General features: G+C 40.7%; 1 protein-coding gene across 1 annotated transcript in view; it reads right to left on the reverse strand.

Annotated features, from left to right (window-relative positions):
• Positions 1–9,799, reverse strand: part of LOC146328170 (calsyntenin-2-like) — a 322,009-nt gene extending 312,210 nt beyond the window's left edge. Inside the window, exon 1 of the mRNA XM_084717042.1 lies at positions 9,330–9,799. Within this exon, the coding sequence (XP_084573168.1) occupies positions 9,330–9,393 (64 nt within the window). The 5' untranslated portion in view covers positions 9,394–9,799. The remainder of the gene's footprint in view (positions 1–9,329) is intronic.
• Between the last annotated feature and the right edge of the window lie 6,008 nt (positions 9,800–15,807).

Raw genomic sequence — 15,807 nt, forward strand, 5'->3', positions numbered from 1 at the left:
AAACTATAAAGCCAAAATTAGGTGGACACCCTTGTCCTCATGATTTAGTGTACTTTCATTCTGGGTCTGTTTTTCACAGTTTGGGTTGAGCCCCTGATCTAAAGCATAAGTTAAAAGTGCAAGACACAGCAGATTTAATTTATTAAAGGCATGTCCAAATACATCTTTGCCAGGTATCCTGCCCTGTCCCGCCCCTTGTGCCAGGAGCAAAAGCGTTGGCAGCATGATGCAATGCCACCTGTGCCACCAGCGCATCCGCTTTGCATCGGTGTAAGATAAGGCTCTCACTGTGAAAGCATACATATAGTAGAGAGTTCCAATTTCACAACACTTTGTATTTGGCCCTTTCCTATTTGAAAAAGTCCCTTTGCACAAAGCCTGGTCGATTCTTTTCCAGTTTGGTAGGGTAGAACTCGACCTCAACCCCATCCAGCACCTTCGGGAGGAATCTGAACACCAACCAATCAGAGCTGGGAGCAAATCTCTGCAGCCAGGATTCAAAATCTAATGGGAAGCTTGAAACCATAAGACTGGAGGCTGTTAAAGCAGCAGATTAATGCTCATGGTTTTGGAATCAAATTTTCAACAGTCACATATGGGTGTAGCATGTAGCACAATCATTCTATTCCAAAAAAATGTGAAACTCAATACATTCTGGGGTTTGGTCGCTACAGCCTTATTCAGTCTGGTATGACCAAGTGGCAGCCACCAGAGCTAAAAAATGAAGCCAATATGGAAGTGCCAAAAACTGCAGAATGGCCACTTGAAGCTGGCTCTAAAAGTGAGTCAATCCCCAGAGTGCTCCATATTAAAACGCCAAACTGTACAGTAGAAATAAACATGCTTACAGCCTGGTCCGAAAAACTGTTTTGGTCTCTATAGCTAATTTTCCCATTAATGACAACTGCATGGGGGATGAACCTATATATAACTCACCCATTTAAATTATGTTAAAGCTTAAAGTTGTATGTATCATTAAAGATGGGCCCAGTCTGAGTGACAGATGGGTGCCATCAAAGATGGCTGGCTGCTTCATTCAGCCAAACTCATCTCCACCCACGCTCCACGTCTTTCCCCATTTTTGGATTAGCCAGCAGTGAGTGGAGTAAAGCACTACCAAGATGGCGACAGACAGAGCCAGTGTACCTTCAGAAAGCTATGGGTGACATTATGGACAATCTGTCCATATTTTATCTACAGTGTATGGGTATGACTAGTAGTCTGTGTTGGAAAATGTTACCTATTGTAACATAACTAACATTTTGGCTCTTCTTGTACTAAGTTTTGACATTCACCATTATCAAGAAAGTATGCTTTGTCAGCTTAGTGGACGCTCATTAGCAAAAGTAGCCTCACTAAAGCAGTATTCTAAAACGTGAATGTGAACATTGAACTCATATCCTATAAAGTGCACCCTTGATCTCAATATATTAAGGATGTTTTGCTTTTTTTTTTTTTTTTTTAGAACAGCCTTATTTTGTCTACTATGACAATTTACAGTATGGTGGCTAATGTTGGCTGACTTAAGATAGATATGGTGGTGTATATTACACTTGACCAACTTAATGGCTCTTCTTTACCTATGTACTCACCACTTAATTGTCACTTGTAACCACAGTGGCCATGCATAGTTCAAGTAGAGTCCCAAAAACAGCATGACAACAGATTTCTTGTCTCAGTTTTTAGGCTAGCATAAAAAGTTGACATCACCAACATTTGGACATCCACAACCGGGAAAATTCTATCTGCTGATCATGTAATACAATTGAAAGCTTCAGAGCAGGTACTAAAAACACCTTGTTTTTTAAGTGCTGTGTCCAAGGTCAAGAATAAACCTTTAATCTAATTCCTCTTGTCTGCTTCTCTCTTCTGACAATACTATTCTGTTCTTTTTTCTGTCTGTCCATTCCCTTTTTCCTTATGTTCCTTGTTTTTTAAATTCACCAATCATTTCATCTCCGTCAACACACACCTCAAAAAGACACCGGGGGGTTCTAACTTAATTCTGCAAAACCCACTCTGGCCTTGTCTCTGATCATATCCTCTCGCTCTGTCTCTTCTCTCTCACACACTTTGTAGGGCAAATCAATGGGCCTTGGATGTCTGAATATCTGCTGCCAAGTATGGTCAGCCGTGACCACTCAAAGACACCACAAAAAAAAAAAAAAAAAGGAGAAAAATGAGACACCCACTCACTGCGCGGTGCTCCCAGTTCAGTCAGCTACTGAACTACATGCTCGCACATTCTGTGACTCCACTCCTAACCCCCCACCCTCCTTCTTCCACATCTAGAAAGACAATAGAGTTGGAAGAGACAAAAATACTGAAGGCAGAAAAAAGAATCAGATACTGTATATAGAATAAAGATTTAGGAAGATCTAAGTGTATAAGCCATGGTGGAATACCTTAGATACGCACACTAAGATCTGATAATAGTTTTCAGGAACAAACTTTTCTTTCATTTGTGACATTCTGTGTATGTTTACCAGTTATCAACAATAACTCTTCGTTCATCCCATGCTTAAAGGGGAAACTTGGGGAAACCAGGGGAACCTGGACCCTAATTTTCCATGTTTTGTGTTTAACTGACTATTAAAAATTTGACAATTTGAAATTAGTTCAGTATTGAGGAAGAGCGCTGCATCCAAAACTGAGCTACAGTACATAATACCTACAAGCAACTAAACACCGTCAAAGTAAGTCCATGAAAAGTGCTTGATTTTACCACTGACAGGCTCAGATTGACAGATTGACAGCATTATGGAAATGATTGTAAGAGAAATAGGCCTTTTTATAAAGAGAAAGAGAGAAGGTTTTGTTTAAACAGTTGTGTTACTGCTCTCGCCGAACTAACCAGACTCCTTGTGAAAAACTAATATTAATATAGACATTGTCATCTCAGCTCTGGTTTGGTTGACATAAATCCTTACATCACTGAGGTAGATGTGAAAATATTCTGGGTCTATGTGCCATTTTTCAGCACTGCTTCTCTGATGTCTGACCTCCGTCTTGCTCCTCTCAGGATATTTTCACATCTGATGCAGTAATCCTCAAAACTATTGAAAAAAATCTCTGCACACCTGAGCATTTAACAGGCGTGTCAGAGGAAGATTAAACTCAAAGACAATCAGAGAAACTCTCATAATGTTGCGCTTTCTGCTGATTTATTTATTAAATATCGACATTTCGGTCTAAGCAACCTACATAAGGTATATTGGCAGCATCCAAACATTTCAACACCTGAATCTGATTAATGTGTCATCAGCCAGACAACAGAGCTGAAAAAAACTCACTAAATCACAACAAATCTTAAAGATGGATTTCGTCTTATAAACCCCACAAGTCAAAAATTCATTAATCAGATCCAGGTGTTGATTAATCTTAGCAGTCCTCTGATGGACTGATGGTGATTGAAAATTAAGGCAATGTCTATGTATATATGTGGAAATGCTTGGATGCTGCCAGTGAACCTGGTGAAGGTTGTTTAGACTGAAATATCAATATTTAATAAATATATCAGCAGAAAGTGAGACAGTGTGTGGGAGCACATCTAATGTGGTGAATTAAGGGTTTATTCCAACCAAATCAGAGTTACCGATTGTTGGAGCAGTGGAACAACAAACCAAGACATTTTGGGGTACTTCAATTTTGTTGTTTTTAATTTTGTTGAGTTTTAACAAGGATAGCAATGTTAAAAGTACAGTTTTGCAAAGGGAGTCTGGTGAGTTTGGTGAGAGCAATAAAACTGCTGTTCCTCATTTAACAAAACGTATGTTACTCTTTAAAAAAGGTCTCTCTCTAGGGATCCTGTCCATAATGTTGTTACACACTTAGAATAGCAATCCGAGCCTATCAGTGGTGAAAAGAACCACTTTTAGTGGATTTACAGTTTCGTCGCTGCCGGCTGCAGTGCTCTTCCTTCAAAGTCCTCTCCTAACTCAGCCATCGTATCTTATCTTAAAAGAAGGAAGCATAACTAGAACTGTGAACTCAATTATTCAGGTAGCATCAGGCATGCACCCGATACTGTCCTCACGTACTCATACTCGTACTAAAACTACTCCAACACCCCACTTTGGAAACTGTCCGTAAAATTCCAAGTAAGTCCATGTAAAACTGGAATAAATGTGTATAGTTAACTATGGTTACACTTGTAGCACGAAACAGCAACAATGAGTTGTTACACTTAGAAGGTGACCATCTAATGAAAATAAAACATGTTTTAAAAGTTATGGTTAGAATTTTAATGGCATTATTAAGCATTTGTATCGGTACTCAGTATCAGCAAGTACCCAAATGTAAGTACTTGTACTTGTACTCGGTCTAACAAAAAGTGGCATCGGTGCATCCCTAGTTAAAAGCCTTCTGTAGTTGAAGCAGTATGTCCCCTGAGAGTTGCCATAGAGTTGTTACCTAAGTTCCAATTTTGACATGTGGGAGATAAAATAAAAAGAAGCGGTTGTAGCTGTTCATTGTACTATGTCTCCATGTCCTGTATTATTTTCTTCTTAAACACAATTAATTTACCAACATGTGGTGCTGAGACAAAAACCCTTTTAGACTCATCAACAATATCATCATCCATTGCGATGTTTCACTCTGTAAATCATCATTTGCCAATTTGGTAGACATCGCTCAACCCTAGTCTGTCCCATCTTAACTTAGGATTCCTACCTTTGGAAATTCTACAGTAAGGACAGCTCTGTAATAGCTAAATTTCTTTCATAAGATAAGATAGGATTTTTAACTAAATTTAGTGAGGAAACAGGTTTAAAACTGAGATAATATTTCAGTAAGTTTATGTAATGAGGCCACTGGTTCAAAAATACAAGGGTTAACGCTGAGGCTGAAAGGAAAGGCATGATTCTGAAAAAAACTTTATTTATTCACTAAAAAGTTAAAGTTCATCATGCTGGAGGCAGCTGTGCAATACACGAGTCACACGGCTCGCTGCAAAGCTTCATTTTGATTGAGTATTGATAATCGCAGGATCACAGGAACCCTTGCCTCTCCTGCTCGTTTATCCACCCTGCCTCTATCTTTTGTCTCTGATGGCTAGAGAACTGCGCTGGGATCACTGGGCTGGCGCTCCTCCATTGCCGCAGCCACTAAGCCCTCCTACTTCTCAAATGGCGTGAGGCCGCACAGAGATCAGCGAAGCTTTGAAAACGGAGGACAAAGCAAGTGTTTGTTAAAAAAAAAATAAAAAACCTGTTATATTCCTCTATGTCGCTGAGCCACGGTGAGGGCCAGGCAGGATCTGTGCCGCATCCTGTGTCACACACTCGTTGGAGGATTTATAGAGTGCTCCCATAATGCACTTCCTCTTTCCAAAGGGGGAACATAAATCTGCCTCTGTTTTTTTGTCACCCCCCTTTTTTATTTGCTAATGGGATCCTCAAATGACTATCCTGGCTTTCTTTATCCCTTGTACACACGCACAAAAGCAACGGCTTACACAGCTAGACACACATACAGAATCCCTACATAGGAAACCATAAATTACAGGACCTGTGTCAATTAATCCTGGAACTTCCAAAGCAGCCATCACACTATAACCACGGCCTCAGGCTTGTTACCAAAAGGCTGAATATTACATTCTGAGAGTTTGCATGTTTACTGACAGGAAAAAACGCACAGTGTGTTTATCTGGACATAATAAAGCAGCAAAAATGTTCCACCAACAAAGAAGTCACACACTGGGTAGCTGAATTAAAATATACTGCGCTGGTAATGAGCTATCTAAATTCTGAGTTCATATTGCTTGGAATTACACAAAAGCGGGGCTCCGGGCAGCACTGGCAAAAACTCTATAGCTCTTTCTGCTTCGCTGCCAGAAGATTCTCCCTGTCGAGCGGCGACACGGTCGGTCCTGGGGAAATCGTTTGAGCCACAGCGTGTATCTGCGAATGCAATAATTCCTTTGTAAACGACATCACCTCCTCGCCCATTTTTGCATACTTGGCGGCTGTCAACATGTTGGCTGCACTCTATCAGTCTCCCTGCGCGTGCACGGGCAAAATCACACACACACATACACCTACACACACACACACACACACACAAACGCACACACACACACACACACACACACACACACACACACATACATGCAAACACACACGCAGAAGGATGTTAATGCTTCAAGCTCTGATTACTGACAACTCTGAAACACATACTAAGTAGATGCACACACATTTAGAGACACACAAGCTGAGTGTGAATGGATGACTCAAGGGGGGACAGTGATTAAAGGGAGTTGCGCATCCATGCTTTCCTGGAATGAAACGGTGGCTAAACAGAAAATGACAGGAGTAGCGGCGCTTCAAAGTTATCTGGAAAACAGGTTCGCATATTGGCGCTACGGAGGCGGATCCTTTGCCACACTTGACACGAATGCACTATTTCAGATGTCATTTCAAAAGCCAAAGCGGAGAAACAGATTCAGGGGTGAGAAATGGAAGATGATTTAGGTTTGTTGCTTCTTACGGGCTCTGCTTCCCTGCCAACTGTGACAGGGAAAGGGAGATGCAGCGAGGGTCAGTGTAGCAACAGATCCTGGAGACAATAGACTCTTATTTTCCCCTGGATTTAACTGCACTGTACAGTGGCCCTAGGGAATCAATTAGAACCATGGTGTGCTTGGTTTTTCAGCCCCCATTGACTTGGCAGTAATTTGTTTACTTCACAGCCAAGCTGAAAAAAATAATAACTCCTTCCTTACAATGCAACTATCCTCTTATTTCCTCCCGTGTATGAACATATCAGGTTAATACTCTATATCCGCAAACAGGTAAGGAACACTTTCTAGATGAATATGCAAGCACAGCACATGATAGTCACCCCATTGTTGCCTGCAAGTAAATCTTACTGAAAGTGCATATGAGGCAAAAGTGTGACCTCCGGGCCAGGTTAAGGCCTGCAGCAGCTTTATTAGCATATGTTATCCTTCCACACACACACACACACAACAAAGATTGCAGCTGCAGCCACCCAGCCGACCAGCAGGGAGGCTCTTTCCTGTGTCAGGAGGCGAATGGGATAAACAGCTTATCACACTTTGTGGTGTCTCTGGGCTCACAGACGAAACTGACAGGTGTCACCTTGTTATTTCGCTGTGTAAAAAGCCAGCCTCGGTCTACAGGGAGTTGATTAGCACGAACCTGTTGCCACATTTACCTGCTCACCTACGGCACACGCCAAGCTCGCTGGAGAATTGAGCAGTCTCGCTGCAGTGGGGATACTGGTAGACCTAAAATTAGCTCAGCTGTGAAGCAAAACTGCCAAGTGTATGGCACACACATTTATGTCACCTGGATGTCATTATCATACATATATCTGTTGCTTTGGGGATTATTTCTCACTTGTTATGGCATTTTAATTTACTAATTGCAGCTCTGAATTAAATTTGCTTGCTGGTGAATCCCACCAATGCTTAAAGGGATAGTTCATATTATTTAATGTGGGTTGTATGAGGTACTTATTGACAGTCAGTGTATTCGCTATATTTAGCACACCAGTTAGGAAAAGCAGAGATGAGTACCAGCACAGGAACTAAACAATGTGCTGTGGTGGACAAGGTCTTTAACATAAGGCATTTCAGTGGCCGGTCTACCACTGCCTGTTAGTTAGTTTGTATTATTGTGAGTTCGTTGTACCAAAACTATCCTTTTGAAACACTGAAGTCACACAATAACACAAACAAACTAACAGATCGAGGCAGTGGTAGACCCACACTGGCCGCTGATCCTGTCCACAGCCATACATTGTTTAGCCTCTGTGCGCTCTGCTTCTCCTAACTGAGGGCATGCTGACCAGCATCTACAGTAGGTAATTGACTGACGATCGACAAGTGCCTCATAAAACCATACTTACAAAACTGTCCCAGTTTTCCCAGTAGACTCCTGTTTGTCAACCCCCTATCCCTATTTTCTCCCAGGATCATAATTTTCCTTTATTTCTCATAATTCTAACAAATGTTCCTACTTTTTTTTTTTTCTTTTCATCATCATTACTCTTTCGGACACTGTACAGCTTGTATAAGCCCTATACAAATCTTTACATCTAAGGTCTACTACAAAGTCTCTGAAACTCAGTTTTATTTGGTATCAAACTCGTCCCTTTTTTTGAGGCCTCAAGGTTGACATGTATGCATACAGCAACACATCAAATAAGCAGAACTATCCTCTGATTTATATATGCATGCAATTCAAACTATTTCAGGTGGCTCTATCGAAGTTTGGGTCGATTTGGAAAAGCTGCTGCTACAGGTACAAACCTGAAAATATCCACACATTCCTGTGATTCATGTCGCCTACATTCACAGTCATGTAGTTGTAGATTTGTTCAGTAATGAAAACATGAAATAAGGTCCACACGCTGTAGTTCTCTTGAGTGATGTGCCAAATAAACTGCACTTTCACAGTCTGCAGACCTTGTTTCATGTTTTCATTGCTGTCTTCCGTTGGTCCAGAATCTGCCTTTAAATGGTATTTGGATGTGCATGTTTCTTTTTACTTTACTTTTTACTTGGGAGTGATTTAGTCTTGACTTCAAATCTGCACTTGCATGTGGGAACATGTTTCTTTCTCTTCCACAGTTAGCTAATTAGGGGCCACATGAGTACTAATAACACCACTTATTGACACTGCCAATTTTCAACTTAAAATTTGCTGAAAGGCATCAGAAGGTGCCAGAACTACCTTTTTGCATATACTGACCACCTGTACCACTCACAAAAAAACCTTAACAGGAAAGACCCACAGTCTCATAACATCCATTATTATATCAGAAGGCTTCTTCTCCTGTATCAAGTCCTTTACAAAATATATTAGTAATGTTGTAACAAATGAGAAGAGGAGACTTAAGAAAACAAAACTGCAAGTCCCTAAACCTATAATATAGTGATGCCACATGAGATTAACCCAAAAACAAGCTATAATAAGGTCAGGATAAGCTCAGTATTGAGCACCACAGATACACTGTAAATCTCTGCAGAACTACTGTGGGGATGCCATATGAGATAAAACAAATACCCTCAAGTGCTATTAGGGGCTGTAACCTACGGTTGTACAGTAATTATTAAGTGTCCAGTCTCCACAAGTCCAAAGAGGAACACTGCAGGAAAATAACAGTCATCATCTTGAGGAAAGAGCATCCAGCACATAGACAGTCTGTAACCAGCACCTCAGCAATCACTCGTGGATCAGATGGGCATTTCGCTGCATCCACACACAGCCCCTCCAGCCACAGTCACATTTTATGAAGCCATAGCGCACTCCGAGATGCGCACCACACGGAGCAGGCAAGTTGCCCTTCACCTAACGTACCTTTGGTGCGAGCGGCGCTCAACCCCAGAGCCACAACAGCCAACACGCCGGCTAGTCTCAGCATCTTCTCGGTGGAGATTCAGCCCGGGGAGGGAAGGAGAGAGGACCACGGCGACTTCTTTCCTCGTCTCTCCTCTTTCTTTCCGCCCTCTCCCTCTTATTCACCGCCTCAGGTTCTCTCCTCTCTCTTCAAGCAGAGTGTGGAAACAGTTCACTGGTATGTGGGACAACACAGGCAGCGTGGAGTAGGAGGAGAAGGACACCAGGTGCCCGTAAAAAAACGCGCCTCGCCGCACCGTCAGCACCGCTCCGCAGCTCGTGTGGACGGACGGTGGAGGCAGCAACTAAAGTGTTTGTGCTGAGCCGGGACCGGAGAGCAGTGCACCCCGGGACCAGACCGTGCGACGTCACAGGGAGGAGAGAGATGGATTCAGGCGCTTTTTTTTCCTCTTCTTTCCTCCACCCCACCCCTCCACCTTCTCACTCTCTCTCTATCACAAACACACACTCACACTCACACACACATACATCCCTCCGCCTTCCACTCCCTCCTCCTCCCATCTCCTATCTGTGGAGCATCCCAGCCCACTCCAACTCACCGTGAGTCTGCCACGCTGAGGAGGGATCCATATTAAAATGCACTGACTAACATGTTTTAATAGACGCCATTAACAAGTCCCCATGTGATGAAAGTGATATTAAATCCACACAAAACAGGCATTTCAATAAATGAAACTATTCAAGCATACAGAAGCTCATAATAACATTTTAAGTGTTGAAATACCATTATAGAACACATGTAGGAATTAAAATCCAATACATTTGATTCACTGTAACTCATTCAAGGAGTACCACACATGTATGTGATTATAGCCAGCACTGTACAAAATCATAAAATTTCCATGATATCCATCAGAGGTTAAGGTGCTAAATTGAAATGGAATAAAAAAAAAAATACAATACTATTCTAAAAATGTATTGTCTGTATGCATTTCTGAAGGAGTGCATGTTGCAGTTTGCTGATATTTTATGTCCAGAACACAGTTAGACTTTTCTCTGCACACTCTGTGGTGATGAAAGTACAAAACCACCAGCCATTTTCACCAGCATTGTTAATGAAATGCAATGAAATGAAACCAATTTGAAATGACAGGCGAGTTTCTCAGTTTGTGTCCAATGCAGAATGTATAGAAACTATACGCATTTTTTGTGACTTTTTTGTTGTATGATGAAAATATGTTAGCAATGGAAACATATAATACATTTTCAGAAATATTGTGCTTTCTTGCAGAACACAAATGTTGAAGTAGTCCTGTGAGATGACCATCTGAGGCCGCTGCTTTATATAGAGCAAAAATTAATAGTGAATGTTTGTTGAATGAATGTCTGTCTGTGAGACATAAGAAATCAATAATAATTATTTAGAAGCTGCAGACATCATGGACAGCTTTTCGTTCTCTTTATCTACTTTATTGAATCTGCTTGGAGGTCAATGTCCCTGCAACCTGCAGACAATTCACCTGAGCAACAAGTCTGGAGAGGAGGAGGCAGGGGGAAACAATTTACTCTAATATTTTAAATTTGGACTGCAGTACCCATTTCTGAAGGTTAGGGTGTCACATTTTTTCACTTTAAAATTGTAGATCACATGTATATAGTAAGGCTATAATTATAATGCTGGAATTAATATCCCAAACAATTAAGTCATCGTAAACACAGTTAGTACCACAGACACATATGTGATTTAAATACTATCCTTTAATACTATTTTTTTGCCTGAGGGTGCAATTAATCTTGCTAGAATATCATCAATATGAAACTGTTTTAATTTGTCATGCAGACTGAAACAGAAATAGATACTGTTGGCCCAATGTAGGCGAACCTTGGAACAAGTCTGCACCTCCTGTTTCATACTTTTAAATTCACCTTTTGTTAATTCCTTAAAAAAAATCTCTGAATTTGGTGTAACTGCTTACCAACAGTGATATTTCAAAACTTTAGGATTTAAGTTTAGCCTAAGGACTTTAAGTTTCAAGAAGAAAAACAGAGTAAGATAGTAGACAGACTTTAATATAATGCTAAATTCATCCCAGTATTTTTCTTATCACAGAGAAAGCAATCAACACTGATGCTTAAATGTCAAATGTTCTCATTTCTTTGCAACAAAATTAGAAATCTCTGAGCGATGTGGCTCAGTTTGCAAGGGAGAACCTTATTGTTTCCCATGGTACACAGAAAAAATAATCCTCATTTCACACTTTCAGTCTGTCTGTAAGGTGTATGTGGGGGGGAGGGGGGGTGTGTTGGCGTGTGTGCGAGAGTATGCTTTTCTTTTTGCATGGCGCTGGGCAGTAGGATTAATAATAACTTTTTCAATTTTCCTGAGTAGCCTATCTCAAAGCAACTTTTCTCTTGGACTATCTCTGCTGGTTAAGGATTATTCTGGGAGGAAGAGAAAATATTGCCAGCGTTATCTCGAGGGAGAAAAAAAGTAATACAAACAGATGACAATGCACAGATTTGAATCCACACCATCCAGTGATGAAATTAAATTTGGTCTTCTTTTCACTGGGAAAAGACCTAAGTAGTGTATAGCCAACAAAAAGGCTTTCCTGAGCCTGTGTACAAAGAGACGACAGACAAACCAAAGCAGTGGTTCTCAAACTGAGGTGCTGGAACCCTCAGGGAGCCTCAGAAACAGGTATATTTAAATTTGGCGACATTGCAGTGCTTAGTGCAGTACTTATTACTAATCATCACCTATGTACCCTACATGCTTACTAGTGACTTTTTGCAAGTCCAAGTCAAGTCTCAAGTCTGTCATGGTTGTGACGAGTGTTCTATCATCTGCTTTTCATCAGGTCTGCGTAGAACACTGCATATCCATATCAAAGGAATTCAAATCATGTATTGAATTATCATCACTCCTTTATCTATCAGCATACAGTATCTGCGTTGATAAGTTGTTTGGTATCAATCTGCTTTTCTAAATATAGAAAGGGCGACTAAAAAATGGATATAGATTATCTGATGGTAACAGGAAAACACTATTAAGGACGCAATAATTACTCAAGCCTATTTCCAGATAACAGTTGGAGCACCACCATATTGTATAAATACACTGGGTCTCTTTTCTCTACATAAGTCATTCATTCTATTTAGTTACACACCGTTGATTTACCCTGATCATCTATGTCCCTTGCCCATTCACTGCATGTAGAAATGGACAACATGACAGCGCTCTAAGAGTGAATCCATAGTATCTTTATCACCCCCTGGTGGCTGGCTGCAGCATAGATCATAAACCCTGCCTCCCCAGTTTTAATAGGCGGGACATGGGCCAAGCAAAAACATCAAAGTACACGTCAAATGCCAATGTTTGTTTGTTGTAAGTGTTCATTTTTCTCATCAGTTTGGTTTTAAAGAGTGTCATGTCAGGGTTGACAGCTGAGCTCTTCTTACAATCGAGTTGGCCAGCTGCATGGGTGGGAAATCAAAAGTGGGGCCCCAACCACCAGTCAGCACCAGCCACCAGCACAAGATGGCAGCAATCATTTTCAGGATATTTTGGCTTCAGCTTTGTACAGAGGGAGTGGGCCCCCCCCACAGTCTGAGAACCACAGCTGTAGCCTCTCAGCGTTGTTGTCGTAACGTTATGTGGTCAACTATAAACCCATAACCTGCTTGTAGCTGACATTAATAATTAATGCAGGCTTTTTTTACATCAGCAAGTGGTGGCAGCGGAACATAGATTATTAAGTTACTCAACCATTTTTATAGTCATTGTTAAGACAGCACTCTATGCAAACAAGTGTGGCAGGAAAACAAACACTTTCAAAAATTTTAAACACCACCAATAAAATCAAGTTAACCTCCCTTAGCTGCAAAGCTAATTACATGTTAACCTTAGAAAGCTGGTGGTGAGCTAAACATGTACACCAACCATCCATTCACGCTAATATTAACTTTCACATTATGAAGTGATTCACCTAGCCAGGTGTTTTCTGGGGCCTGATAAGGGTTTATGTAGAAGATCCAGCATCCTTTATTTTGATACAGCAGATTTTGCTTTTAGCAGTTCTTTTTTGGGGGTCTTTGTGTGAAGTTATTATGACCAAAGGTTGTGATAAATGCAGCAGCTGCAGGTGTGTTCGCTGTGGTGTTGCTGCAGCTTACAGTCATCTGTGGCCACACACCAGATGGATAATGATAACAGAGACAGTTCATGTTTGATGATAATAAGAGTAGAAATGAAGGAATTCCATAAAATCAAGACTAAAGCAGTCACAAATGTCGAGTTCAAGTCTTTTGATGGCGAGTTTGAATTCAAGTCTCAAATCACTGTGTATTCTATAATATACACATGATATACTACTAAATCAAAAGGAATGAAAATATAGGCCCATTTTAATATTTTGCTCCCTATAATATCTAATCTTTCTTCTCCATATCTTAAGAACACTTAAGGACAAACAGTGTAGAATAATATATTCCTCAAGGCTTTACAGCACAGCCACAGATCTTCTCCAAATTACAGCCATTAATCAGTGAAAAGAAATATGGTAAAACAACAAAGCTGAGTGCAAAACAACTAATCTTAATCTAGCAAGTCATCCGGGGGCTCAGTGGGCCAGGTTATTTCCAGAGTTTAATATGACTTTCTATATCAGTGGCTGGGCAGCATCAGGCAAAATACTTTCATTTTTTCATCAAGGCTATTTCCAAAATTACAACCTGCTGCAAATGGCCAATTTTGTCAGAATTCAGTTTCTGCTCTCTAGGTTTTTGATGCTTTTTCATTATTGACACACATTATGCCCACTAGGCTACCGTATCCACCACCCTGGGAATACTGAATTGCAAGCTATAATGCTAATGTGATATCACACTGTGTCCGTCTGTCTGCTTGGAGTCCAGAGGAAAAAAAACAACAAAAAAAAGTTTTACTCGTGCTGTGTGTATTAGGCAATCTAACCTGGCTGAGTAGTTTAATGTGCAGTTCTATTTGTCTGCTGTAAATATTTCACTTTTGGGAGATATTAGCGACATACATTACCGGCAGCCATTTGCTGTGTAGGTTGCTAAATGATGATGGAAACAATAAGATGATGATGAGGAGGATATTGGTTTAAAATTGACGACTGCAGTGTGCTGTAATAAATATGTAATATGTTGTGAGAGCTGTCAGAGTTTGCCCCTCCCTGAACAAGTAAAGCACCGGCAAGGATTTAAATAAGATCTTTTCTTTTCGAAAGCGCTGCTGCCTGAAGAGCAGTCAGCCCTCTTTAGTGCCAAGTCACAAGGACACTTTAAGGTTGTCCAAACTATTGACAACCTAAACATGTCACATAAGCCCCCATGTGCTCACAAGCATCAGCAATCACAATGACCTGTGGGGCTGAAATTAGATCAACTTCACAAAATACAAATTCATCGCTGTGTAATGAAGTAGATGCAATAGTTGGGTTTCATATTGATTTCTGCTCTTTGAGCAAAATCTTGAGGCTGCCCTGGGCTCATTCCACATCCATTTGTGATCCACTGCTGCAGAGCCCCGTGGCGCTAATGAGTCGCCCCAAGTGCACCTGGGTGACATTTCACATAGTGAAACAATATAGAAGCTTTTGTCACTGAGCAGACAGTTCTTACAGTCAGCAATAACCCAATGTTTCTTTTATTTCAGCCATTTTCCAGCGGTTTATGAGTTATTATTATGCAGCAGTATCATTGAGCACAAAATACTGTATAATTGATAATGCAACCTTATGAATGGTCAAGCTTGTTTGCAGACACAGCCTTTTCACAAAATAACAATATCTAACACAATAAAATGTTCATGTTGGGGCCTCATTTATTAAACAGACTGACTTATCCAGAAAACCACATGTACGTAGTTATTTAAGTGTCACCACTAAAGCTGGCAAACACAGAGACTTGAGACTTGACTTGGACAGGGACTCAAAAGACTTGAGAGTACACTTGAAATGGCAGTGGCTTCTTGGTCTTTTTCCTGCTTTTCCATTCAAATTTTTTCCTTACTCTGCTCTTCGCTGGCCTGTTACAGTTTGTAACAGGCTGTTACAGTTTGTAACAGCCTGTTACAGTTTGTAACAGGCCACAGCAGCAGGTTTTACTTGTTCCCAGCTTACATCCTCTCATGGAGAAATCCAGATATTCTCCTGGGCTGTTTCTGTGGCTGGGCTTTGCAATAACCTGTGTAAAGTGATCATACACCAAATATCTAATCACTGCTGATATTGCATGCTAATAAATAAAGGAATGATGATAATACATGCTTTGAATATTTTAGATATAGTTATGCATATGCAGTGTTCCTCGCAGGTCAGGTGACATGCAACAGATGCCAGAACATTCATTAAAACCATAAAAAAAACTTGAGACCTGGCTTGGACTTGCAAAAAAATACTTTTGAGCATCTCTGCAAAAAACAACTCACTGTTTACAACTCTCCCCTCAC

This window comes from Lutjanus erythropterus, chromosome 4 (genome assembly GCF_056507025.1).
Source record: "Lutjanus erythropterus isolate fLutEry1 chromosome 4, fLutEry1.hap2, whole genome shotgun sequence".
Lineage (NCBI taxonomy): Eukaryota > Metazoa > Chordata > Actinopteri > Lutjaniformes > Lutjanidae > Lutjanus > Lutjanus erythropterus.